Source organism: Ochotona curzoniae, unplaced genomic scaffold (assembly GCF_017591425.1).
Source record: "Ochotona curzoniae isolate NIBS_2020 unplaced genomic scaffold, NIBS_Ocur_1.0 contig_2723, whole genome shotgun sequence".
Classification (NCBI taxonomy): domain Eukaryota; kingdom Metazoa; phylum Chordata; class Mammalia; order Lagomorpha; family Ochotonidae; genus Ochotona; species Ochotona curzoniae.
In genome coordinates this window covers 17,410,225-17,437,294 of record NW_024465573.1, presented here as the reverse complement: position 1 = coordinate 17,437,294, position 27,070 = coordinate 17,410,225, and the positions used below count along the sequence as shown (strand labels likewise).

The following is a 27,070-nucleotide window of genomic DNA, read 5'->3' as shown; positions in this document are numbered from 1 at the left end:
TTTATTTGAAAACATAATAGCTAATTTGCTTCTGTATATCACCTGTGGCTGTTTTTGTGTTAGAATAGTCAAGTTGTCATAACTCCAGTATGGACTGCCGAAGCCTAAAATGTTCACTGACCTAGCCCTTTATAGAAAGAATTTGAAAACGTCAGTCATACATTCTGACAGTTGCCACAGTGTGGAAAGAAGAGTAAAATACTAAGCAGGTCACCAGGGCAGGATGTACCATGTTTATCGTCAAGAGCTACAAGGACTGTTGCAGGGCGTATGTATACGCAGGAATTAAATACAACTGTGTGTTTATCAATCGTTTACGTGTCTCTTCTTTCTGTAAATTAACTGAATGTGTGTGTATATGCATATATATTTATATATATACATATACTTAAAATTTATTTACTTGAAAGAGATGGAGATATCTTCATCCCTAGATGGGGCTGCAGTGGTCAGAGCTGGGCTAGGCTGAAGCCAGGAGCCATGATCTTCAATGTATCCCCATGTGGGGTAGATGAAGGAAAAAGCTGTGGTTCTTTGACTTTTTAAAAAAGATTTGTTTTATTGGAAAGGCAGATTTCCAGAGAGAAGGAGAAAGATCTTTAGTCTACTGGTTCACTCCCCAAGTGGCCACAATGGCCAGAGTTGAGCAGAGCCAGGAGCCAGGAGCTTCTTCTGGGTCCCTCACACTGGTGCAGGGTCACAGGCTTTGGACCATCTTCTACTGCTTTCCCAGGCCACAAGCAGGAAACTGGGTGGGAAGCCGCACCCATATCAGACCCTTAAGGCAAGGATTTAGCCACTCAGCCATTGTGCTGGGCCCAGAATCTATTGCATTCTGGGGTATATTAAACTTTGTTAGCGTTTTTAAGGACTCTTGACATGTAAGCTGTATATAGGTTCTAGACTTAGAAAAAATACAAACTGAGTTTAATGAGAAAAGTATATATATGCATGTATATGTCTATATAAAAGAAAGCTTACTAATGTGTAATAACATTATGGTTGTTACATACGTCAGGTTATCTTTTTAAAATTTCATGTAATTGTTAAATGATTAATAACAAGTTTTGGGTAGAAGAACCTGAAGTTGAACTTGGAAATGCAGTTGTGAAAATACTGTAAAATTTTTAAATTTTATGTTACTATTTATTACAGAGATGAGGGAGTTGCAGAGCCATGTGGACCTCTGATTAGAATGGAGAAGATTGGGGAGTTGTGATAGGAAAGATAAATGTTTCAATTTTCCCTGGTGTGTGTGTGTGTGTGTATGGCAGGCAGGGGAATGGAAAGCTTTTCTCAAGTTCATGTTGGCTGTCTCTTCATTGTTGGTTATTACCATCATTTTACAACAATAAAAAAGGGAACAACATACAAATTAAATAATTATTGCACATAAGCCTAATTCACCAAAAAAAAAAAAATAAGCAAGCAATTAAGGCTGAACTGTGAGCCAGGTATTATTCTGTATTCTCAAAAGTAGGATTTGACTGTCTAGAAAATTAGAAGTTTAAATGGTTTTTATAGGAATAGAACTCCCTTACGGCTTATTGACTGTGTGAAAGAACATTGTCTAATTTTAAAGATATTTAAGAAATACTGACTTTGTTCTGTTTTGAAAAGAAGGTATAATATATGGTGCTGTGACATATATGAAATATAGAATTATTTTATGAGAATTCCTCAGGTTAATTTGATTCTTTGCTCCTTTCCTGCTACCTAGGTGGCTTATAAGAATTTTTTAGTTTTCCATTTTTCAAAAGATTTATTTGTTTATCGTATTTTTATTAAGGTAGATTTAACACAGAATGAAAGAGCTCTTCCATCTGCTGGTTCACTCCTCCAAATGAGCACAATTGCCAGGGCTGAGCCAGACCCGAGCCACGTGCCTGGCAGTCCGCCCGTGTCTGCTGTGTTGGCAGCAGGACCTAAGCACTTGAGTGATCTTCTGTTGCCTTCCTAGGTGCTGTAGCAGGGGAGCTGGATCGGACTTAGAGGCTGCTGGGTCTCGAACCAGCACTCATGGGCAATGCCCATGCTGCAGGCAGTGACTTAACCATATGAGCTGTTACACTGGCCTGCTTTTCCATTTTTAAACATATATACATTGCCTGGCATTATTTAGCTAAAAGTGCTTTGTTTATTAAATCTAGTATTAACAGTGATGCATATGCATAGTTATTAAAGATTTTAAGTCTAGGAATTTTGAATTTTGTCTTTACACATTTTCTGTTACAAATGTAGGTGGAAGTAACATCAGTGTAGTAACAGACTTTCCAAAAGATTATGTGTATTTTATTTTATTTTAAAGATTTGTCTATGTTTGAAAGGCAAAGTTAGAGGAGAGACAGAAAAGGTCTTGGCTAGTTCGCACCTTAAATGCTGCCATGCCTGGAGCTGAGCCAATGCCAGACATCCACTTCTTTCCTAGGCTGTAAGCAGGGAGCGGGATGGGAAGTGAACAGCCAGGACACCAGCTGGTGCTGCCCATGTGGGAAGCTGGTGCCATGGGGTGGAGGCTTAGCATACTATATTGGCATTTTGGTTCTCTGTGTTTTCATAAAATAGTAACTTTTGTCCCCAAATGACACTTATCATCGCTTAGTTATTAGATCCACTTATAGATACTCTAACACATGAATAAAGTACCAGATATATTACTGTTTCATAAATTTGTATTTATATTTTAATAATGTCTTTCATTATAATTGATTTCTTTGACAATTTTATATATCATGTGTTTTAAAAATACTGTCCTAGGAACATATAGGCTTAGGATGCTCTGTGGCTGTTGTTACTGTATTGAATTGACAACCAGAATTACCTTATTTAGTTTGTACTTGTTTTTTTGAATAAACACATGTTGAACAGCAAACCTTGTGTGTTTAAGATTTATTTATTTGAGTGGCAGAGTTAAGAGAGGAAGAGAAACAGCGGTCTTACACACGCTGCTTCACACCCCTGGATCTGGTCTGTTCTAAAGCCAGGAGCCAGGAGCTGCTTCGGGTTTCCCATGTTGGTAACAGACCCAAGCCCTTACCTCCTGCTTTCTCAGGTGTAACTAGCGGAGCGTCTGGGATGCCATTGCGATAGGCAGCTGCTTTACTTACCATGCCACAGTGCTGGCCCCTGTCTAATTCTGTGTGTTAGTGAAACTTATTAACTAGAAATAGATTCAATGGTAAATCTTAATATCTTTTTGGTGAGATTTTAAAAATTAAGTTAAAAGGATTGCTAAGCATTTAGATAACAGGGGAATGTCTGTCTGTTCCCACCCACCTTGGAAATAAATACATGCATCTTGGAAAAAAAATAAACCGGTGCGATACCGTAATGGTTAAGGTCCTCTCCTTGAACGCCCGAGATCCCATATGGGTGCGAGTTCTAATCCTGGCAGCTCCACTTCCCATCCAGCTCCCTGCTTGTGGCCTGGGAAAGCAGTCGAGAATAGCCCAAAGCTTTGGGACCCTGCACCCACATGGGAGACCCGGAAGAAGTCCTGGCTCCTGGCTTTGGATCAGCGCAGCACTAGCCATTGTGGTCACTTGGGGAGTGAATCATCGGGCAGAAGATCTTCCTCTCTCTCTTCTCCTCTCTGTATATCTGCCGTTCCAATAAAAATAAATCTTTAGACCATTCTTTTCATTTTTTTTTTTAAAGAATTGTAATGTCATTTTCAGTAAAGTATGAAGAGTGGGCAATTCTTCAAGCACAAAACTTTCCGAGATTTAGCTTTAATAAAACCCCTCGAACAGGAGAGAATAACTGTACTGTAGACCAGTGTGCATGAAGTCTGGGTGTTATATAAACTAATTGTTGCACACTTCTGAAATCTACAACCCCAGCAGATATATAAAAACATTTAGAGATGGGGGTTAAAAATAATCCTTCACACATAAGGTAACTGTTAACTTTGGAAAAAATATTTTAGAGATACATTTCTTGTATTTGAACTGCGAGTTTCATGGAGAGGGACACACAGCTCTTCCCAACATGGGGCTGCAATGGCCCCTCTGGGCCTGTGTGAAGCTGGGAGCCAGGAGCTTCCTTTGGGTCTCTCATGTGATGCAAGTCCCAAGGACTTGGGTCATCCTCCACTGCTTCCTTGGGTCATGGGCAGGGAGCTGGATGGGAAGCAGAGCACATGGAACTGGTGCCCGAATGGGATGCTGGTGCTGCAGGTGGAGATTTAGACTGATCCTGCCACAGCCTGGTTCCTGTCAATTTCTAAATGAAGCTGGTTCTGATAAAGTATGTCTTTAGAGAAAAGATAAAAATCCTAGCCTTTATTTGGTGCTGGTATTTAATGAATACGAAACTTCAGGAATTCAGCAAACTCAACATGCTTGAATTTTTTTAACCTGCCTTGTTGCCCTGGCACCAATAAATTACTTTTTCCTGTAGTGTAATCGCTTTAGCTTAGTTTGTATAGTTTGGCATATAATTAATACTCAGTTTTTTCCTTTGTTTTTCCTTATTGATAAGACAGCTGCTGCATGATTTAGAAGAAGCCCATGACTTAGTTTGATGAGAGGAAGCCCACCTAAGTACCTGTTAACTTCTCCAGGGTGTGGCTGTAGGAATTGATAAGGTAATGGAATAGAAATCAAGCAGTTAATGTAACAGAACAGGGGCTGGCATTGTGCCATGATGGTTAAGGCACTGTCTGCGATGCGTGCATCCATTTTGGGCACTGGCTGGAGTCCTGTGTGCTCAAATTACTTAACTACCAGCGAATGTGCCCAGGAAGGCAATTGGAAGATGGCTCAAGTCTTTGGGCTGCTCTATCCATGTGGGGAATCCAGAGGAGGCTCTTCATTTTGGGATGGCCTAGTCCTGGTTGTTAAAGCCATTTGAGGATTGAACCAGATAATGGAAGAGCTCACTGTCTTTCAAATAAAATGAAAAAATTTTAGCTGGTCTGGGATAAGAACAATCCTTATCTGGTAGGCGCATGCTGGAAATAGCTTCACAAGGATTGGTGTGATCTAAAACTCAACTGAGAGCTGGCTGGGCTCCTGCCTAGGAGTATGTTAGTGACTGGAACTTTGAAGCGATAGTGGACTGAGTTCAATGATTTTAAAGAGGCATAAAATCCAGGGATTAAAGGATTCAAAACAATTTATAAAATACCATGATATTAAAAAGAAAACTTTAAAAAATGATTTTATTTGTAAGTCAGAGTTAGGGACTGGGCAGTAGGGGGAGATCGTCCATCTGCTGATACACTTTTCAGATGGTCGCATGGCCGGAGATGGGCCAGCCTACAGTCAGGAGCTTCATCTGGGTCACCCACACGGGGGGCAGGAACCCATGTGCACTTGGACCATCTTCCTTTGCTTTTCCCAGATATGAGCAGAGAGCCAGTACAAGTCACACAGAGCTGAGCTGTTGTAGCATATTGGGCTAGTCTTTGATGCTGGCTGGTGGGACAGGATCTGGGTTTACAGAAGAACTGGTGTGATCAGCATGTTATGCCAACATATATGGTACTCATTGCTCTGTTGGGCTTTTCCCCACTCCTCTTTTGAGAGTTATTTGTGGTCTTTACTTGGTTCACTGGAGTAGGGAGGCTTATCTTTATGTGCTCCTGGATATGTTCCTCTTTGCACAGAATTTGCAAAGCAGTTGCATCACATGTGATTGTATGCTGTTGTCAGAACACACTCTCAAGGGCTGTGGTCCATGAGATCGGAGATCCTGAGGTGTCAGAAACCAACTGGACATGAAAGGATGCTGCCCATCGAGGCCTCAAGTCATTGGTGGGACGGAGAGTAGATATGATTAGGGCAGGGTTTCTAGGGGGTTCTTGCCTGTGGGACTTGGAAGGGACACAGGCAGCAACACTCCTCATTGACACCCTGTATAAGGACCCCAGTCCACAGGCAGCTTGGGCACCTTTGATCCCAGGACTTCTGGCCAGACTGGCTATTGTGCAGTAGGGTCACAAGGTCCCCTGCCCATATGTCATCTCTGGCATCTAAGCCTGGACCTTCATCTCCTGTCTTCTCCAGAAAGGAAGGGAAGGAGGGAGGGAAAAACTAAAAAAAGTTTTTTTAAAACTTAAAAAGGAGGGAGGAAAAAATGAGAAGTTTTTAGTGGGAGAATTTATAGAAATAATAACTCAGTCACTGAGGCTTTGAACTAATAGACTGGTGAAAAAGCTTAAAAACAACTGGACAGAAGTAGTGATTAGAAGATTGCTCAGTTAGAGAAAATATGGCATAGATCAGAGAATGAAGTGTCCAATGTTTATCTAGTAAGAATTGCAGAGTGAAGAGTGGAGAAGAGGCAATGGCTGATAGTTTTCTAGAATTCAAGAAAATCAGTCTTTGAGATAGAGGTGGTTACTAAATTTTGAGTACGATAAAGCAAAACTGAAGAATAGCAAAGAAATGATATTGACAGCACCTTCTGTTTTAAAGATTTACTTAAGCGTCAGCATTTAAGCCTCTGCCACCAACATCCTGTATGGGCACTGGCTGATCCACTTTCAGTTCAGCCCGCTGCTAATGCACCAGGGAAAGCAACACAAGATGGCCAAAGTGCTTAGGTTCCTGCACCCATGTTAAAAACCTGAAGATACCCCGTGCTTCTGGCTTCTGCCTACCCCAATCCTGACCATTGTGGCCATTTTGGGAGTGAATCGGCAGACAGAAGATTTCTTTGTAACTGCCTCTGTCATCTCTTTAACTTTGCTGTCTTCCTCTCTGAAACTCTGCCTTGCAAATAAATGAAAAGTAAACCCCAAAGATTGACTTAATTATTTGAAAGGTAGAGCTAGCAGGGAGGGAGAATCAGAGAGATACATCTTTGATCTGTAGGTTCATTCCTCAACTGTCTGCAGTGGCTAGGGTTGGGCTAGGCCGCATCTAGGAGCTGGAACTCTCCATCCTAAGCATTTGAGGCCATCCTATCCTCTCCTTTCCCAGGCATTAGTCTAGACAGCATTCACATGGAATGTTCGTGTTGTAGGCGGCAACCCCAGTCAAGCAACTCTAAACCCAGATCTTCATGTGAAAACATAGCATACTATAAATTTAAATACTGGCAGTTGACAAGAAGAAATTAAAATAGATGAGTTGAGAAAGCATAGTCTGTCAAATTGACTGAAATAGCCAATATGAATAGTAAGACAACAGACAAACATTAAAAGTTGATTTGATCGGACCCGGTGGCATGGCCTAGCAGCTAAAGTCCTCACCTTGAATGCGTCAGGATCCCATATGGGCGCCAGTTCTAATCCCGGCAGCTCCACTTCCCATCCAGCTCCCTGCTGGTGGCCTGGGAAAGCAGTTGAGGACGGCCGAAAGCTTTGGGACCCTGCACCCGTGTGGAAGACCCGGAAGAAGTTCCTGGATCCTGGCTTCAGATCGGGATAGCATCAGCCATTGCACTCACTTGGGGAGTGAATCATTGGACAGAAGATCTTCGTCTCCGTCTCTCCTCCTCTCTGTATATCTGACTTTCCAATAAATAAATAAATCTTTAAAAAAGTTGATTTGATCAACTGCAGATAATTATTTTCAGTTATGTCTGAGATAGTAAAAAAATACATTACCAAATTCTGTACATATATCAAATCTTCTTGAATTAGTTGACCATTATACAGAAAGCCTAGAAACAAATAGGGCAGAACTTTGTCCTCTGGACTAATTCTTTTGGAAAACTTTTTTTTTTTTTTGAAGATTTGTCTATTTTTTCTTTGAAAGGCAGAATCATGGTAAGAGAGAGAAATCGTCTGTTGGTTCACTCCCCAGATGACTGCAATGGCCACAGCTGGGCAGGTCTGAAGCCAGGAGCTTCACATTCCTTTAGGGGCCAAAGGACTTGGGCCATCCTCTGCTGTTTTCCTAGGCCATCAACAGGGAGTTGGATGAGAAGTGAAGCAGCCAGGACTTGAACTGGGTGCCCTTATAGGATGTTGACACTACAGGCAGAAGCTTAGTGTACTCCACAGGGCCAGCCCTAAAACCAGTTTTTTAAGATTGATTTTTTACTTATTTTGAAAGGCAGAGTTTTAGGGAAAGAGGAGACAGGCTCCTATCTGCTGGTGTGTTCCCCAGATGGTTGCAGTGGCCAAGCTGGGTCAGGCAAAGCCAGGAGCTGCTTCCTGGTTTCCCATTGGGGTGCAGGGGCCCTGCTGCTCCACTTCTGATCTAGCTCCCTACCAAGGTCCTTGGGAAAGCAGTGGAAAATGGCCCGAGTCTTGGGCTCCTGCACCCACGTGGGTGACCCAGAAGAAACTATGTTCCTGACTTTAGACTGGCCCAGCTCTGGCTATTGAGACCATTTAGGAAGTGAACCAGCTGGATGGAAGATTTCTCTGTCTCTTCTCTATAATCTGCTTTTTAAATAGAAATACATCTCTTAAAATATTGTTAAAAGAAAAGACACGTTTTCTTAAATCCTTTAGTTCATGTGAATTTGGAAAGAACATAGGGTCATCTTGTAAGTTGAAAAACAAAAAAACATATCTAGAAAAGATCTGTTTTGAAAAATAAAACTTAAACAATAGTCCATGAGTTACAGTATGGATATTTTAAAAATTCCTGCGGTACAGAAGTCAGAAGAATGGAGAATCTTAGCTTTTGTAAATGAAAAGTTGTGGTGTGGGGTAGTAGTATTTTGCTCTTTAAAGATTAAAAAAAAATTTTTTTTAGTTAAAAGGCAGAATTGGATAGTTAAAAGGCAGAATTGGGGAGAGAAGGAAAAAACAGGTCAACATAACCAAAAACTGATTTTTAGAGCAATAAATTAGACAAACCTTCAGCACACAGTAATGGGAATGAAGAGGGTTATAGCATCAGATAGCATAGCAATTCAAAAATGAGTGAAAATGACTACTGTACATAACTTTCATAAAATAATATAGGTCATCCAGATTTGGAGAATAGTCATGGGCCACATTAGGTTTGGGATAATCCTTTAGGTGTGGAGCAAGTCAAATTAGCCAAGCCAGTCTGGGTCTGGAGATTTGGGGGTTACTAAATGACTAAATAAGCGGTATGCAAGGCGGATCAGTTTGGAGTCTGTTTTAATCAAGGTGGGAAATGAATGGTAGCGGTTTGAATGGTGGCAGTGGTAGTTGGGATGAAAAGGTTACAGAATTTTGAAAATTGGGGTGAAATTGATAAAAGTGTATATACTGGCTTTGTAGATTGTAACTTTACTTGCTGCACCACACCAGTTGTAGCACCTAGATTTTGGAGTGGATTCTTCTTGTTGCAGATTTGTTGTCTTTGAGTGACGATACACAATTTAATATTGGTCTCAAAGGCAGTTGGTGAGTAGCATGCAGGTTGTTGGTGTGCAGAACTATATTTTCCATACCTTAAGTTATTAAGTTCATTTGTTTTTGACTTCACATATTTAATGTTTGAAAAGGGGGGCTATTCTTTATTTTTAAAAAGCTTTGTAGATTACATTAACTAGAATCACCTTTTGTCTTTGGCAGTACCAAAAAGAGACTGAAAAGCATTCCTGAGCTTAACTCTTTAGAATCTGGATGCTCTGTTTTACATCTTATTTTTAGTATTGTTTACGCAGTTGAGAGGGATGCAAGCTGCTGTGGGCCTCTGATCAGGGTGGGCAGGGTCAGCTATGGAGGAAGGTAGGGGACACATGTTTCACTTTTTTTTTTCTTCTCCTGTATCCATTGGGTAGAGGGTGGGAAGAGAGCTGCCCCTTGCTGTCAAGCTATATCAGCACCTGGGGAGGGGAGACAGCACTGGATGATGCCCCAGAGACCCTGATGTGGGGAAGTGTTTCTGGATTGGTTTTGGGTAACCCTGAGATGAGTATGAACACTCTTTACTGTCCCTTTCTTAACACAGATGGGTACCGGAGTGAACCGGACTTAAGGTGCCTCGGGATGTGTGTGTGTGTGTGTGTGTTTAATTAAGTAAACATATTTGGCAGACCAACGAACTTTATGGTATGTGGCTTGAGGTGTATGATATTTTAAATGTCAGATTTTAAGTTTTTTAGGGAGTATGAAGTGCTAGAAGGCATTGAAAATTAAAATAAATGGCTTCCATGTTTGAATAAATTTCAAAATATTTTAGCTTCATATAATGTAGATAATAAAAACCTTTCAAAAGCATAATATGTAAATTGTACTTTCTTTTTTACAGGAGGTGATAACAGAATTCATAGAAGTAAAGAATTGTTAAAAACGGTAACAAAAAGGAAAGAAAAATGCCGAAACCAGTAAGTATATCTTTGACTTTTTAAAAAAAATATTTATTTTTATTGGAAAGGCAGATAGAGAGGAGGAGAGAGAGAGGAGGAAGATCTTCCATCCGATGATTCACTCCCCAAGCGGCTGTAATGGCTGGAGCTGAGCCAATCCGAAGCCAGAAGCCAGGAGCCTCCTCCGGATCCTCTACTGCTTTCTCAGGCCACAGGCAGGGAGTTGGATGGGAAGTGGGGCTGCTGGGATTAGAACCGGCACCCATATGGGTTCCCGGCCTGTTAAAGGCGAGGGCTTTAACTGCTATGCTATCACGCCAGTCCCATCTTTTGACTTTTGATGCTATTTAAAGTAAGGTGTTGTTAAGATTAAGTCCTTTTGGGAGCAAGGCAAATTATTAACTTGGTTTTTAAGTTCGTATTAAGGTAAAGTTTTTAGAAGAAAAATGCACTGTACAGTGATTTACTTTACTCCTGTGTTCACCATTTATTTCCCTTTATTTGAAAGTTGGGGAGAGGAGAGTCAGACATACATAGAGTTGTCCTGGTTGAGTCCTGAAATGCCTGCAGTGGCTAGGGCTAGACCAGACAGAAGCCAAGAAGTTAGGGTTCAGTCTGAGCCATCTCATAGGTTGTCAGGGACCCTGCTACTAAGACATCACTGCTGCCTTCTCAGTTTGTTGGCAGGAAGCTGGAAGCCAACTGGGGACGCAAACCCAGGCATTTTAACATAGGATGCTGACCTCTCCAGTGGGGTCTTAAACTGCTATGTCAGAAGCCCGTTCCACTGTTATTTTAGATTAATGCTCAAGCGTAGCATGATTGTAGTATAGTTAAGTCATGAGCTCTGGGGCTGATGCTGTGGGACAGTGGGATAAACCACAACCTGTGACCCCAATATCCTTTGAAGTGCCAGTTGGTGTCCCGGATGCTCCACTTCTGATCCAACTCTCTGCCAATGTGCCTGACAAATCAGTGGAATGTGGTCCAAGAGCTTGGGCCCCTGCCACCTGCATGAGAGACCGGATGGAGTTCTAGGTTGTTGGCTTCAGCGTGGCCCAGTCCTCAGCCATTGTGGCCATTTAGGAAGTAAATCAGTGAAGAGAATTGTTCCTGTGTGTTTTCTCAGCAGCTCTCTTTCAGATGAGTGAATGAATATATATATATGTGTGTGCGTGTGTATATCTTTTTTTTCCTTTCTTAATTTGGGGGTTCTGAGGTTGAGCAGTTGTAGTACATGGTTCTGCCGCTGAATCCAGTGACCTTAGTTGATCTGTTTTTTCACTGCAATTTTCTCACATAGAGTAAGGATACACTTGATGGTTATTCAGGAGAATATGGTGAAGATTAGAAGAATCTGGTCCACATTCAGTGCTCCATAAGGGTACTTTATTATTAAACAAGAGGAATTGATTAGACGACTGGGAGATCCAGGCTTTACTAATTTTCTCATAATTGTAGTTTTCATGGTTATGAGATTGCTGCCATTACAAAGCCTTAAGATTGCTTACTTGTGCTCATTTTATAGTTGTAGAATTATGTGGTTCTTCACTAAGGTTTATTAATGTTTTGTTTTTTTTTAAGGATTTATTTATTTATTGGAAAGTCAGATATACAGAGAGGAGGAGAGACAGAGAGGAAGATCTTCTGTCCGATGATTCACTCCCCAAGTGAGCACAATGGCTGATGCTATCCCGATCTGAAGCCAGAATCCAGGAACTTCTTCCGGGTCTTCCACACGGGTGCAGGGTCCCAAAGCTTTTGGCTGTCCTCAACTGCTTTCCCAGGCCACAAGCAGGGAGCTGGATGGGAAGTGGAGCTGCTGGGATTAGAACTGGCGCCCATATGGGATCCTGGGTGTTCAAGGCGAGGACTTTAGCTGCTAGGCCATGCTGCCGGGCCCTATTAATGTTTTCTTTATTTAATAAAATGGGGTACTTCTTCAGAAGTTGAAAAAAAAATTTACTTGAAAGAGAGATCTTCTATCTTGATACCCCAAAATCCACACTGGTAAAGGCTGGGCCAAAAGCAAGGAGCCAGGAGCTTCATGCAGGTCTTCTGCATGCAGAGCAGGGGCCTACACTTGGGCCATTTTCTGCTTTTCTCAGGCCATTAGGAAGGCGCTGGGTTGGAAGCGGAGCAGCTGGGATGTGAACAGGTGCCCACATGTGTGCTGGCTTTGCCAGTGCCGGCTTTACCCTCCACACCAGAAAGCCTCTTCTTAGATATGTTTCTCTTACCCAGTTACTTTAAAAACAGATTTAGTTACTTTTATTAGAAAGGTAGATTTATAGAGAGGAGGAGAGACAGAAGGATCTTCTGTCTGCTTGTTTGCTCCTCAAGTAGCTGCAGCAATTAAAGTTTAGCTGACAAGCCAGGAGCTCCCAAAGCTTTGGGCTGTCCTCTACTGCTTTCCTAGGCAATAAGCAGAGAGCTGGATGGAAAATGGAGCAGCTGGGACATGACTGGCACCTTTATGGGTTGCTGGGCTTAAAGGTGGAGGATTAGCCACTTGAGCCAAAGCGCTGCCCCATCCCAATATATTTCTAAAGAAAAATTGTTAGTAACTATTATTTTCTGGTATGGGTCATTACTTTGGAATGACTAAAAGACCTAGCTTGTAAAAAAGTATGTATTATTGGGGAAAGAGTAGAAGTTAAAAAAAGTAGAAGACATAAAGTTTACAAAGAAAGAAGTGCAATTTTCTATTTATAGTTGACATGATTTAGAAAAGTTTAATGAAACTACAAAACTGTAACTCATAACTAAATTAGGCAAAATTGTCAGGCACAGGATATATTATGAAAGATTTTTTTTTACACGTATCAACGTTTGAAAAATGAATAGCATTGGTAACAGCTTCAAAACCATAAAATACTTAGAAATAAACAAACCAGCACTGTACTTGACTTCACTGAAAGTTTGCTGTATAAGGGGTGGGTGTGGTGCAGCGGGCTAAGCTGGCTATTCTGCTGCGGGTCCAGCTTGCTGGAAGCAGCACATGATGGCCAGGTGCTCCTAGCCACCCCGGCAGGAGATGCAGGTGAGGCATCTGAGTCAAAGCTGCCTCAGGTCTGGAGGTTTTGGGTAGAGAACCAACTTTTGGAGGATCTCTCTTTGTCTCTCTATCAGTCTGTCTTTTGAGTAGATGAAAAAAGCTTTTTTTTTTTTAAGAATTAGAGATTTAAAGGCTAGGATGGGAGTTTTGGGCCTGGCAGTGTACAGCAGGCTAAATTGCTGCTTTATGAGCTTTATGATGGTAGTTTGAGTCTTGGCTGCTTCACTTCTGATCGGGCTCTCCTACGAATGCTCCTGGGAAAGCAATGAAAGATGGCCCAAGTACTTGGGGCCCCTGCATGCATGTTGGAGACCTGGAAGATGCTCCTGGTTCCTGGCTTTGGACCAGCTCAGCTCTAACTGTTGTGGACATTTGGGGAGTGAACCAGATAGCAGATCTCTCTCTTTCTCTCTCTACCTCTGCCTTCCAAGTAAAAATTTAAAAATGAAAGAAAAAAATTAATAAAAACTTAAAAGATGTCAGTTATGCCCAGATATGGGTACATTTAACTTAATTCCAGTGAATTGAAACCCAGTTGCTTTTGGTTAAAATTGATGAACTGATTCTAAAATGTAGGTAGAAATTTTTAAAAATTAGATGGAGTTAGCTAAAGCAATCTTTTCTTTAAAAAGATTATTTTTATTTGAAAGGCATATTTACAGAGAGGGGAGACAGAGATCGTCCACTAACTGGTTCATGCCGCAAATGGCTGCAGTGGTCAGAGCTGGTCCAACGTGAAGCAGAGCCAGGAGCTTCTTCCACAGGTCTCACAAGGGTGTAGGGGTCCAAGGACCTGAGCCGTCCTCATCTACTTTCTCAGTCCATAAGCAGAGAGTTGGATAGGCAGTAGAGCAGTCGGGACAAGAACTGCTGCCCAAGTGGTTGCCTTGAAAGTGGAGGATTAGCTGGCTACATCCAAGTGTGTTGGCCCTAGCTAAGGCAGTCTTGTTTTTGTTTTGTTTGGCTTTGTTTTTGTTTGACTTTTATTTTAGGATAGTTTTTATTGATTAATTGTTTTCCATGATACAGTTTTGGAGGTAAGGGTTCATCCTTCCATCTCTCCCATCTTTCCTTCCTTTCTTCCATTTTCCCCTTCTGCCATTTTCTCTCATAGAGCAATCTTCAAACAAAAACCAAAACCAAAAAAATAAAAGTTGCAGATTGGCACCCTGGTACAGTGAGATAAGCCACAGTCTGAAATGCTGATGTCCTGTATGGTAGGGGATGAAGTCTTGGCTGTTCTTCCCCCCCAGGCTCTTTGCTGATGAGTGAGGGATGACCCAAGTGCCTAGACGTCTGCTCCCCCGTGGGAGTCCTCAGTGGAGTTCCAGGCTCCTTCCAGGCTTTCTGACCCTTGGGGCCATTTGGAATTGAGCCACTGGATGGAAGATGCCTCTCTCTGTCTCTTTCTCTGTTTCTTTGACTCTCTGCAATTCTGCCTTTCAGATATATAAATAAATCTTTAAAAAAAAAAAGGTACTGAAGATGTGCAAATTTTAAAATAAAGTTGATGAAGAATGCATGAGCTTTAATTAGCATTTTAGCTTCAGTTATTTGCATGTTAATATTTTAAATTGGTCAAACAAACCTTTAGCAATGAAAAAAAGTTGGAAAATGTGTATCCTGGATTTCAGTATTTAATTCTCAAACTACAAAAACACAACATTGTGATATTGGAGAAGGGTGGACAGAATCAGTGGAAAGAGAAACATGCCCACCTATACATAGGTTAGATTCTGGGTCTCCCATGTGGCGTCAGGGGCCCAAACACTTGCACCATTCTCTGCTGCTTTCCCAGGCGCTTTAGAAGGGAGCTGGATCAGAAGTGGAGCAGAAGGGACATGAACTGGTACCCATACAGGATGGTGACATCATAGATGATGGCTTTACCTGCTTTTTACTTGCCTCAAGCATAAACTTTTCTAATGGGTCATAAACCTAAATACAAAATCCCAAACTACAGAAGTTGTAGAAGAAAGCAGAGGGAAAAAAGAATTTGTAACCCTCCAATAGGCAACATTTCTTAGTTTACAACATCATCCAAGTTAAGAATATGTACTCTGAAAGATAACAGAAAAAAAAATGAAAAGTGAAAACAGAATGAGAGATTATCATAATATTAAGCTCGTTTGTAGTTTGATAGTGGATAACTTAGTTGTAATTGAAAGTACAGTTGATTTGATAACAAATTTTTTAATTAACTCGAATTATTGTTAAGATCAAATGAAAGGACTTTAAATTTTTATTTTGTGTGAAAGGCAGACAGACAGATCTACCTACTGATTCACTCAAATGCCTTTTCCAGAAGGTACAGAAAAGGCTGGACCTGGAGTTCAGCCACTTGGGCTGCCCACATTCCACAGTGAAATATCAGTTTGAGTTCTGGCTCCTCTGCTTCCTATGCAGCTTCTTGCTATTGCAAGTGCTTGGGGGTACTGCCACTCGTGTGGGAGACCCAGATGGAATTCTGGTGTCTAGACTTCAGCCTGTCCCTGCCCTATGTTGGTCGGCTTTTCATCAGTGTAGTAGGTACCAGAGAGGAGCTATTTATTCAGGAGGCTTTCTTTGGCTCATAATTTTGGACCTTCACTGTCAAGATTGGGTGGCCCCAGTGGTCTGGCATCTCTTGAGGGCAACAGAGGAGGGGGGTCACATGGTGTGGGAAGCTGAGGGGGAGCAGTAGGCCCAATCTGGCTTTTATGCCAGGACTACCTTCCATGGGCATGCTTTTGTGACTTAAAGCTAGATATACTTAGCTGGGCCCACTTCCTAGATACCATAATTGGATCAATCTATCCACTGTTACTGTAAGACTTTGGGGACCAAACCTTAATGACTCGGGTCCCTTGGAGGGCACCCAAACTAATACCGAAACTGTAACAATAAGGCCTGTTAAATTTTTGAGGTATTTAATGAGAAAATTATTTACACAAGAACATTGGTAACTAAAATGGAGTCCAGGCTGCATGTTTGAGATGATGTTTAGCATGCCTGGGTTTGAGTCCTGGCTCTGCTTAGGAGTCCAGCTTCCTGCAGGTGATGGCCCAAGTAGTTAGATTACTGCTCTCACATCTCCCCTCCAAGACTCATTCCCAGTGCCTGGCTCCAGCTCCTGCAAACACATAGGGAATGAATCAGTAGGTGATGGGACATGAACTGGTACCCATACAGGATGGTGACATCATAGATGATGGCTTTACCTGATGATGGCTTTACTGTCTCTCCACTGCTATCACTCTGCCTTTCAGATAAGTAAATAAAATGGAGTCTGGCAAATGAAGGACTGTAGATAAATGCTTTTTATAAAGGATATATTTGCAACATGAATGAAAGTAACTACTAGATTTTTGTGTTGAAAGACATGCGAGAGTTAAAGTTACGGAGAAAATTCTTTGATCGTCAAAAATTAGGATCAATGTGTCCTTAACCAAGTAATGAAAACGCTTGAATTTCTATACAGATGAACACAGTATCTCTAGTAAAAGAGCTATACGATGGCCCGATGTGGCAACCTAGTGGGTAAAGTCCTCACCTTGCATTTGCCGGGATCCCATATGGGTGCTGGTTCTAATCCCAGCAGCCCTGCTTCCCACCCAGCTCCCTGCCTGTGGCCTGGGAAAGCAGTCAAGGATGGCCCAAAGCCTTGGGACCCTGCACCCACGTGGGAGACCTGGAAGAGGCTCCTGGCTTCAGATGGGTGCAGCTCCAGCCGTTGTGGCCGCTTGGGGAGTGAATCATCGGACATCATCCTCTGTCTCTCCTCCTCTCTATATCTGACTTTCCAATAAAAATAAAATAATTTTTTTTTTTTTTAAAAAAGGGCTGTGTAAGAAAGCCCATAGCATAGTGCTTAGTATACATATAAGTTTATAATAGATGTTTTTAAATGAGAATTTCTTAAGATCTCTGTATTTCAAATAGATTTGTTTCCTGTGAGTAAAACTGAACTTTATCTCTACTTCTAATGAAAAATATTATAAATCAAATAAAATAATTATTTCAAGTGTATTAAACAATTTTCTTACCGATTTTCCTTTTGTGTTTTTAATAGATCAATGTAAGAGTAACGACGATGGATGCTGAGCTGGAATTTGCCATCCAGCCAAATACAACTGGCAAACAACTTTTTGATCAGGTATTGTTTAACCTCCTGAAGTATGAAACTTTTTGACAGGATAGTGTGGATTCTCTGACGTTCTTTATGTTCTTCTGTGTTTAATAAACTGTCATGCAACATTGTTTTCATCCGTAAGTTTCCCACAGTATGCAATCAAATGTCTTGAGTAACTCTAGGGATATTCTTTCTCATTCCTACATTTGTCCTTAATAGGGCTCCTGAAAGTAGCTAACAGTGTTGATTTGATATCTGCTATTAAAGTCATCGTGACGGTGACAAAAGGCATTAGATGTTACAGTATGTAGTTCTTGAACAGAATGGGTGGAGATCCTAGACAGCATCGGAGGAGCAAAGGCAAGGGGAATTACAAACTATGAGGAGACAAGTAGTAAGAATTTGATGTCATAGGCTTATAATAGGTTAAGGATCTTGAACTACAAATCTTTTTTTTTCCTCAGTTTTAGTGCAAATTAAGAGCCCGCTTTGGAGCATTAAAGAGAAAAAAATCCAAAAAGTCAGTGCTAAGAAACCATTTCCAGGATTATGATTTAATTGTGTAGACCTACTTGAGACCTTCTGTATTTTAATATTTGATCTTCCAAGTAATGCTGTTCTGTAATGTTGCAAGTAGACGAGTTTTACTGTGAAAAGTAAGATACTGATACCTGCAGATGAAGTAAGAAAGTGAAGAGGCAATTATAAAGAGAGCAAGGGGTCCTTTTTAAAAATAATTTTTTGAAAAATTTTTTGAAGGAGTTATAGAAGGAGAGACAGATGGGGTCTTCCATCCAGGTGTACTCCCCAGATGGCTGCAGGGAACAGTGCTGGGCAGTCCAAAACCAGGAGGCAGGAACTTCATCCAGGGCTGCCACATTGGGTATCAGCGTCCCAGACACTTGGGACATATTCTGCCCTTACCTGGGAACTGGGTTAGAAGTGGAACAGCCAGGATATGAGCTGTATAGGATGGCAGCATCTTAGGTGGGGGCTTTACTGTTACTCCACAACACTAACCCCTACAAAGCCTATCTTACTTGAATGTGAATAGAATTAACATTTATTGTACTTTATAGTAAACTGAAATGTTATTTACAGTAAATTAAATGTTTGTGAGATAGCTAGACTCTAATTAGCAAATGAGTTTGTTTTGGTAGTAGTGTGTACTGAGAGAAAATACTTCAGTGTCTGGCAAAGTAAAATTACTTTCATTTGAATGTAATAAAAAAAATGAGATTTATTAGGGTGCAGTAATAGTAGGTGGGGGCTCTGGAGCCGCACTGACTTGGCAGACTTACCTGTAGCCATTTCACTTTGGACAAATTAATCTCTGTCTGAATTTTCTCATTTGTATAATTAGGATGATAACGTTACTGCTTCATTGACTTGTGAGAATTAAATGAGAATCCATATAAAAGTATTTAGAATAGAACTTAATAATTTTCATATAAATACCTGCTATCAAGTATACACTCATACAATCATACTGTAATGAAGACCTAGATTACTGAGTATTCGTCACTTGATCTTAGCCAAAAGGCCGAGAAGTGGTGTTCTTAACTGATAGGTGCACTTTTTGGCAGTTCCTTACTTGCTCTTCTGTTTCTTGAGAACTTATCTTGAGCCTAAAAGCAAGGATCTAAAACCAGGCTTTATCATGGGTATAGGGCATTCCTGTGATAGGCTCAGAAGCTGGCAGCAGACTGGATCCTCTGAAATGGGAATACATGGCTTCATACCCACCATGGGGAACTACTAGGGTGCAAGAAGTGACTGAGTTGTGTGTGTGTGTAACATATTTTTGTATAAAGGGTCATATAGAGCTCTTCTATCTGCTGGTTCACCCCCTGAAGCAGATGATCAGTGGTTAGAGCTGGGCCAGTCTGAAGCCTGAGCCCAGAGTGTTTCCAGGTCTTTCACTTGGGTACAGGGGCCCAATGACTTGGACCATCTTCAGCTGTTTTCCTGGGTGCCTTAGCAGAAAGCTGGGTTGGAAGTGGAGCATCCAGGACTGGAACCATTGCCATATGCTGATATGGTAGAAGGTGGCTTAACCTGCTGCACCATATTGTCAGTTCCATTTGTATTTTTATGTTTCCCAAATTCTTTTTAAAATTTGTGATTGTTAATGTATTAACATGATAGTTTGTCCGTCATTCATGACATTGTAGGTGTATACACTGGTAGAAAGTCCAGCATCCTAATGTTAGGATATATTTAACAGTTTCATTGGCAGTTCATTTTTTTTGTTCAGGAGTAGATACATACTGCAATATATCTTTTTTTTTTTTTTATTATTATTATTTTTTTTTATTGTTGCTTACATTATATTATGTAGTACAGTTTTATAGGCGCTGGGGATCCCCCCCACCCCTCCCATTCCCCTCCCCCCATGGTGGATTCCTCCACCTTGTTGCATAACCATAGTTCAAGTTCAGTTGAGATTCATTGCTTGCAAACACATGCCTAGCATAAAGTTCAGCGTCTTATTGTCCAGATAAGTTCAGTGGCCTCTTGGGGAGACCTTCTATGGTCTGAAGATAGGTCTAACAGAGTAAAGATCCAGTCAGTTAAAAGCCCCAACAAGGCCTCAGTATCATTATACAACATTATGGAATTAATTGACATAGTATTGGGTAAACTATATGTTAAAAATAATGCAAGTTCCATTCTTCGAAACATCTGGGTTGAGACAGTATCAATGACAGGTTCGGAAAATAACAAACAACCAAACAAAAAATTACAAGTTAAATCAAGGCAAACATGTGGTATCTAATCTTTTGGGATTCGCTCATTTCCCTTAGCATTATAGTTTCCAGTTGTGCCCATTTAGCCACAAAGAACTGCATTTTGTTTTTTTTAATAGCTGAGTAGTATTCCATGGAGTAGATGAACCAAAGCTTTCTTATCCAATCTTCTGCTGATGGGCATTTCGGTTGCTTCCATGTTTTCGCAATTACTGATTGTGCTGCAATGAACATGGGGATGCATGTTGGTTTGTCGTAAAACAGGTGTTTTGGATATATTCCTAGGAGTGCTATTGCTGAGTCATATGGTATGCAGATTTTGAGTTGTTTGAGTGTTCTCCAGACTGATTTCCATAAAGGCTGTACCAATTTGCAGCTCCACCAGCAGTGGAGTAGGGTTCCTTTTTCCCCGCATCCTCGCCAGCAAGCGTCGTTGGTGTTCTTGTTTATGTGGGCCAATCTTACTGGTGTTAGGTGGTACCTCATCGATGTTTTAATTTGGATTTCCCTTATTGCTAGGGAGCTGGAACATTTTTTCATATGTTTGTTTGCCATTTGGACTTGTTCCTTTGTGAAATGTTTGCCCATTTCCCGTGCCCATTTCTTGAGTGGCTTGTTTGTTTTGGTTTTTTGGTTGTTTTGAAATTCTTTGTATATCCTGGAAATTAGCCCCCTATCGCCTATATCGTGTGCAAAGATCTTCTCCCACTCTGTGGGTTGCTTTTTTACTTTGTTGATTGTTTCCCTTGCTGTACAGAAGCTTCTTAGTTTGATGAGGTCCCATTTGTTTATTCTGTTCTCAACTGCTATTGCTTTTGGTGTCCTTCTTAGAAAGTTGGTACCTACTCCTAGGTCTTGCAGGGTATTTCCTACATTTTCTTGCAAGAGTTTGAAGGTTTCTGGATGTAGGTTTAGGTCTTTTATCCATGTAGATTGGATCTTAGTGTATGGTGATAGATGTGGGTCTATCTTTTTGTTTCTACAGGCTATCAGCCAGTTGTCCCAACAACATTTACTAAAGAGTCCTTCCCACTTGCTTAAGCTGTCATTGGTCTTTTTGTCAAAGATTAATTGGCTGTATCTGTGTGGATTCCCTTTTGGTGCTTCTATTCTGTTCCATTGATCTTCCTTTCTGTCTTTGTGCCAGTACCAGGCTGTTTTGATAACCACTGCTCTATAGTATGTCCAGAGGTCCGGGATTGTGATTCCCCCTGCTAATTTCTTATTTTTCAGGATGGTTCTAGCTATTCGTGGTTTTTTGTGTTTCCAGATGAACTTTTGAATCATTGTATCCAGTTCCGTGAAGAATGTTTTGGGCAATTTGATTGGAATTGCGTTGAAAATGTATATTGCTTGTGGTAGTATAGACATTTTAATGATATTGATTTTGCCTATCCAGGAGCACGGGATGTTATTCCATCTTTTGAGGTTTTGTTCAATTTCCTTTTTAAATAGTTTGTAGTTTTCTTCGAATAGGTCTCCTACACTTTTGGTTAGATTTATTCCCAAATACTTCATACTTCTCTCTGCTATTTTGAATGGTATCCTGTTGGTTAGATCTTCTTCCATCTTGGTGTTATTTGCGTACACTATGGCTGTTGATTTTCGTTCGTTAATTTTGTACCCCGCCACTCTGCCAAACTCTCGTATAAGTTCTAGCAGTTTCTGTATTGAGTCTCCTGGTTTTTCTATGTATAGGATTATGTCATCTGCATATAGTGAAAGCTTGACTTCTTCGTTTCCTATACGTATGCCTTTGATTTCTTTTTCTTGTCTTATGGCCTCTGCAAGTACCTCTAGGACTATGTTGAATAGCAGTGGTGATAGTGGGCACCCTTGTCTTGTTCCAGATCTCAGTGGGAAGGGTTCTAGCTTTTCTCCATTCAGTATGATACTGGCGTTGGGTTTTTCATAAATTGCTTTAATTATGTTGTGGATTTTCCCATCTATGCCTACTTTGGCTAGAGTTTTTAGCATGAAGAGGTGTTGGATTTTGTCAAAAGCTTTTTCTGCATCTTGCAATATATCTTTACTTTGTAGTATACTTACGTATTTTGCGTGAAGGTTGCCTGATATCAGAGAGAATATATGGTGTTTGTCTTTTTGAAATTGGTTTATTTCACTGATTATAATGATCTCTAAATTGGGGCCATTTTGTTGTAAACGGTAGGAAAACTTCTATTTGAAAGGCAGAGTGACAGAGAGGGAGAGACAGCTCTCCTATCCACTGGGCACAGGAGCAAGGCATGTCTTCTGGGTCTCATGTGTGCAGGGCCCCAAGGATTCAGGTCATCCTCCACTGCTTTGCCAAGTGCTAAGCAGGGAGCTGAATTAGAAGTGGAATTGCTAGAATTTGATGTGATGCTGGCAACACATGCTGTTGATTAAACAGTTATGCTGCAGACCAAAACTATGGAATATTTTAATATTCAAAAATGTCTGTCACTTAAGATTTGGTGCTCAAGCAGATGCTTAGTCTGGTGGCAGAGTGCCCACATCCTGTGTTGGAATCTTTGGTTTTGTTTCCTGACCCCAACTTCGTGATAGTGTAGACCCGCTGAAGAAGCAGTGTTAGCAAGTAATTGAATTTCTGCCATCTACATAGGAGATCTGGATTGTGTTTCTGGTTCCTTGCTTTGGCTCTGGACATTTGATGGAACAAATTTAGCATGGAGCTGGATTGGAAGCTGGGTAGCTGGGAAAGAAACTGGCACCCATGTGGGATGCTAGACTGTGGGCAGTGGCTTAACTCACTACTTCACACCTCTGGCTCCCGGCTGCTCATTCTGATCCATCTCCCTGCTGACGGCCTGTGTCACCCCCGTGGGAGCCCAGATGAAGCTCCTGCTTGTTTTGACCTGGCGCAGCCCTGGTCATTGCTAACATCTGGACAGTGAGTCAGTAGGTGGAAGACCTCCCTGTCTGTCTCTGCCTCTCTCTTTGTAACTTGGACTTTGAAATGAATAAAGGAGTCTTTAAAAATGGATTAAAAGGATTGAAATAACTACAAAATTAAGTGTAAGAAGGAAACTTTAATTTAGAAAAGACTTTTATAGCAAACGGATACACATATGTTTTATTCTTTTTAAAGTATATGAACATGTAGTTATAATGTGAATGTTGAATTGAAATTGGCTTTTTTTTCTTTTTGGTAGGTGGTGAAGACAGTTGGTTTGCGTGAAGTCTGGTTTTTTGGGCTGCAGTATGTAGACAGCAAAGGTTATTCTACATGGCTTAAACTAAATAAAAAGGTAAAATATGCATGAAGATGTTAAGCTAGCATTCAGGTTGGTTGGTACTAGAAAAACTTAGGGGTTTTACTGATTGTAAGGCTTCTTTGGCTGTTATTTATGTAATCGTTAAGAGGTACATGTTTCAATACAAATAGACCATCTTCAAAGACAAAGTAGTTGTCCTCTTTGAATACCTAGCACATAAGAAAATTATTATTTTTAATTAAAACAATGTTTAAATTTTTAAAAATTTTAACAATTTTTTTAAAAATTTCATTTATTTTTATTAGAAAGTGAGGTTTACAGTTAAAAGGAGAGTGAGAAAGATCTTCCGTCCGCTGGTTCCCTCCCCAAGTGGCTACAGTGGTTGGAGCTGAGCTGATCTGAAGCCAGGAGCTTCCTTCCTGGTCTCCCACATGGGTGCAGGGTCCCAAGGCTTTGGGCCATCCTCAACTGCTTTCCCAGGCCACCAGCAGGGAGCTGGATGGGAGGCAGAGCAGCTGGGATAAGAACTGGCACCCATGTAGGATCCCAACTGATGCAAGGTGAGGACTTTAGCCACTGGGCTACTGTGCCGGCCCTATTTATTTTTTAAGCTTTTAAAATTTCTATTGGAAAGGCAGATTTACCAAGAGAAAGAGAAAAACCTTCCTTTGGTGGGTCACTTCCCAAACAGCTCGAAGTACCAAAGCTGAGCTGATTTGAAACCAGGAGCTAGGAGGCTTTTTCTTGGTCTCTCATGGCAATGCTTTGAGCCATCTTCCTCTGCTTTCCTGGGCCACAAGCAGGGAGCTGGATGGCAAGTGGAGCAGCTGGGACATGAGCCAGTGCTCATATGGGGGGATGCCAGCGCTTGCAAGTGAAGGATTAGTTAAGTTGAGACATTGTGCATGCACAAGGAAATATTATTTTAAAGCAAGTATGACATGTGGTATATATCTCAGTACTTTGATCTTGATTTGCATATCTGTAGGGTAAGCTTTTTAAGACTATGAAGGGAAGTTTTCAGTGTTAGAAATGAGATATATTTACAGGTCATGTTCATCAGTATAGACTTTTTTTATGTTTATAGATTTAGAATCTTTTTCATTTGCTACTTTCTTCCAAAAGCAGCTTGATATGACGAGATTGAATTGTGAAATGTGTTTTTGGTTAAACTTAAAATTACTATTGCAGGTCACCCAGCAAGATGTTAAAAAAGAAAATCCATTACAGTTCAAATTTAGAGCTAAATTCTTCCCTGAAGATGTTTCTGAGGAATTAATTCAAGAAATAACCCAGAGACTTTTCTTCTTGCAAGTTAAAGAAGCCATCTTAAACGATGAGATCTATTGTCCACCAGAAACTGCAGTTCTTCTGGCTTCCTATGCTGTTCAGGCCAAGTATGGAGATTATAATAAAGAGATTCATAAACCGGGCTACCTGGCTAATGACAGACTCCTGCCTCAACGGTAAGTGAAATATGCCTTCATGTTATATTCACCAAGAGATAGCTTCTAGAAGTTTGTAAATCAAACGTTGCCATCTGCATCAGAGTGTATACTTTAAAAATTATAGCCTAGGTTTCCCATTTGACTACCACATTTTCTTCAATTAATAGATTTTAGTGGTAATGTATGTGGGATAGATTAAAAGTTGCCATGATCTGAAGGAGGAGGCGTTTTTGATACCCTCCTTCTATATGAAATGGCTGAACAGAAAAAAAGTATAACCTGGCAGGTCTGTTGATTGATGTGTTTGTTTAGAGTTGATGCATATCACGCCCTTCCAGTCGCCCAACCTCAGTAGTTAATGGAGGAAGCGATGGCTTGGGCATGGGGGAAAGATTTAACTGTTGCTGCTAGGAAACAGTTCTAACACTGGCAAATATATGCTTAGTGTGTGAATAAGGAGTGGTTGTCTATATTTCCTCTGCAGATATAAGGGTCAAGTTTTCAAAAAAATTTTAGACTACTCTTCAGACTCATAAGCTATTACTCTAATGGAGCATCATGCTTCCCCTGAAACAGCTGTTTTGAAATATGGCTTAGGAAACAATTAGAAGATGTAGGCTTTTTTAAAAAAAAGATTTCTTTTTATTACAAAGTCAGATATACAGAGAGAAGGAGAAACAGGAAGATCTTCTGTCCGATGGTTCACTCCCCAAGTGAGCGCAACGGCCGATGCTATGCCGATCTGAAGCCAGGATCCAGGAACTTCTTCCAGGTCTCCCACACGGGTGCAGAGACCCAAGGCTTTTGGGCTAAACTTGGCTGCTTTCCCAGGCCACAAGCAGGGAGCTGGATGGGAAATGGGGCTGCCGGGATTAGAACTGGTGCCCTATGGGATCCCAGCGCATTCAAGGCGACGACTTCAGCTTTTAGGCAACCACGCTGGGCCCCATATAGGCTTTTAAGTACAGATTTACATGATCTTAGGTCCACAGCCTAAAATCTCTGATCCTTCATATTTAAATGCAGAGTTAGCATAATAATAATTATCTGTTTTCCTTCCAGTTTTTTTATTACACTTCGTGAATCTGGTTTTCATTTTAAACTGTCATAAATGTTATTTGGTAGTACTACCTGTGAAACTTAGAGAATTTAAAATCAGAAACTACATTAAAATATATATATATATATTTTAATTTAGATTTTGGTAGCTCACATTTGTGATGCTAGAAAGTATATTGAAATACTTCTATTAGAACCTATAGAAGGTTTTTCTTAGTTTCCTAGGAAAATCTTGACTCTCAGGACTGATGTTACAGATGATAAAATCATTACCTGTGCTTCTGACATTGTGTATAGATCTCAATTCAAAACCCAAATGCTTGGGCCCAGTGTGGTAGCCTAGTGGCTGATGTCCTTGCCTTGCCTGCCCTGGGATCCCACATGGGTGCCGGTTTGTATCCCAGCTGTTCCACTTCCCTTTTAGCTCTCTGCTTATGGACTGTGAGGGTGGTAGGGGACAACCCAAACCGCCGTAGGAGACCTGGAAGGAGCTCCTGGCTCCTGGCTTCGGATCAGCTCTGCTCTGTTGTGGCCACTTGGGGAATGAATCAGTAGACGGAAAATCTTCCTCTCTGTTTCTCCCTCTCTCTGTAAATCTGACTTTCTAATAAAAATAAGTCTTAAAAACAACAACAGTTGCTCCACTTGCAATCTAGCTCATTGCTAATGTGCCTGGGAAAAGTGCTTGGGCTTTCATGGGAGAGGTGAGTAAGAAGCTCCCGACTCCTGGCTTTGGTCTGCCCTGGAGCTAGTTTTGGCAGCCATTTGGGCAGTAAACCAACAGACAGAAGGTCTGTGTCTGCTTTCTGCATAACTCTGACTTTATAATAAGTAAGTGTTTAAAAAAATTCCTGAATTTCACAATTCCTGTTCATATACAAAACTGTATATTGTTATGTTAAAATTTCAGTTTTATACTATTTTCTTTTTCATAGCTAATATTGAGAAAGAATTCATTTTTATTAAGTTTAATTTGTTTATAGACTAATTTTGACTATTGCGTTACCTGTTGATTTTTTTTGGTTTGTTTTTTAGTATTTATTTGAAAGGCTTGGGGGAGAGAGAAAGAAACAAACCAATAGGCACACATCTATCCGTACATCTCCAGCCACTGGTTTACTCCCCAAATGGCCGGAGTTGGGCTGGTCTCAAGCCGGGAGCCAGGAACCACTTCTGGGTTTCCCACCTAGGTAACAGGCACTGAAGCACATGGCCCATTTGCTACTGAAGTGGGG

General features: G+C 40.9%; 1 protein-coding gene and 1 non-coding gene across 3 annotated transcripts in view; both read left to right on the top strand.

Annotated features, from left to right (window-relative positions):
- Positions 1-27,070, top strand: part of RDX (radixin) — a 76,978-nt gene that overhangs the window by 6,041 nt on the left and 43,867 nt on the right. For both annotated transcript variants that reach the window (XM_040976908.1, XM_040976909.1), the window contains exons 2-5: positions 10,134-10,209; positions 17,301-17,384; positions 23,266-23,361; positions 24,520-24,794. In XM_040976908.1, the coding sequence (XP_040832842.1) occupies positions 10,198-10,209; positions 17,301-17,384; positions 23,266-23,361; positions 24,520-24,794 (467 nt within the window). In that variant the 5' untranslated portion in view covers positions 10,134-10,197. The remainder of the gene's footprint in view (positions 1-10,133; positions 10,210-17,300; positions 17,385-23,265; positions 23,362-24,519; positions 24,795-27,070) is intronic.
- LOC121154355 lies at positions 24,907-25,047 on the top strand. Its single transcript, XR_005883497.1, has one exon. It is a non-coding gene; the product is annotated as a small nucleolar RNA SNORA29 (small nucleolar RNA).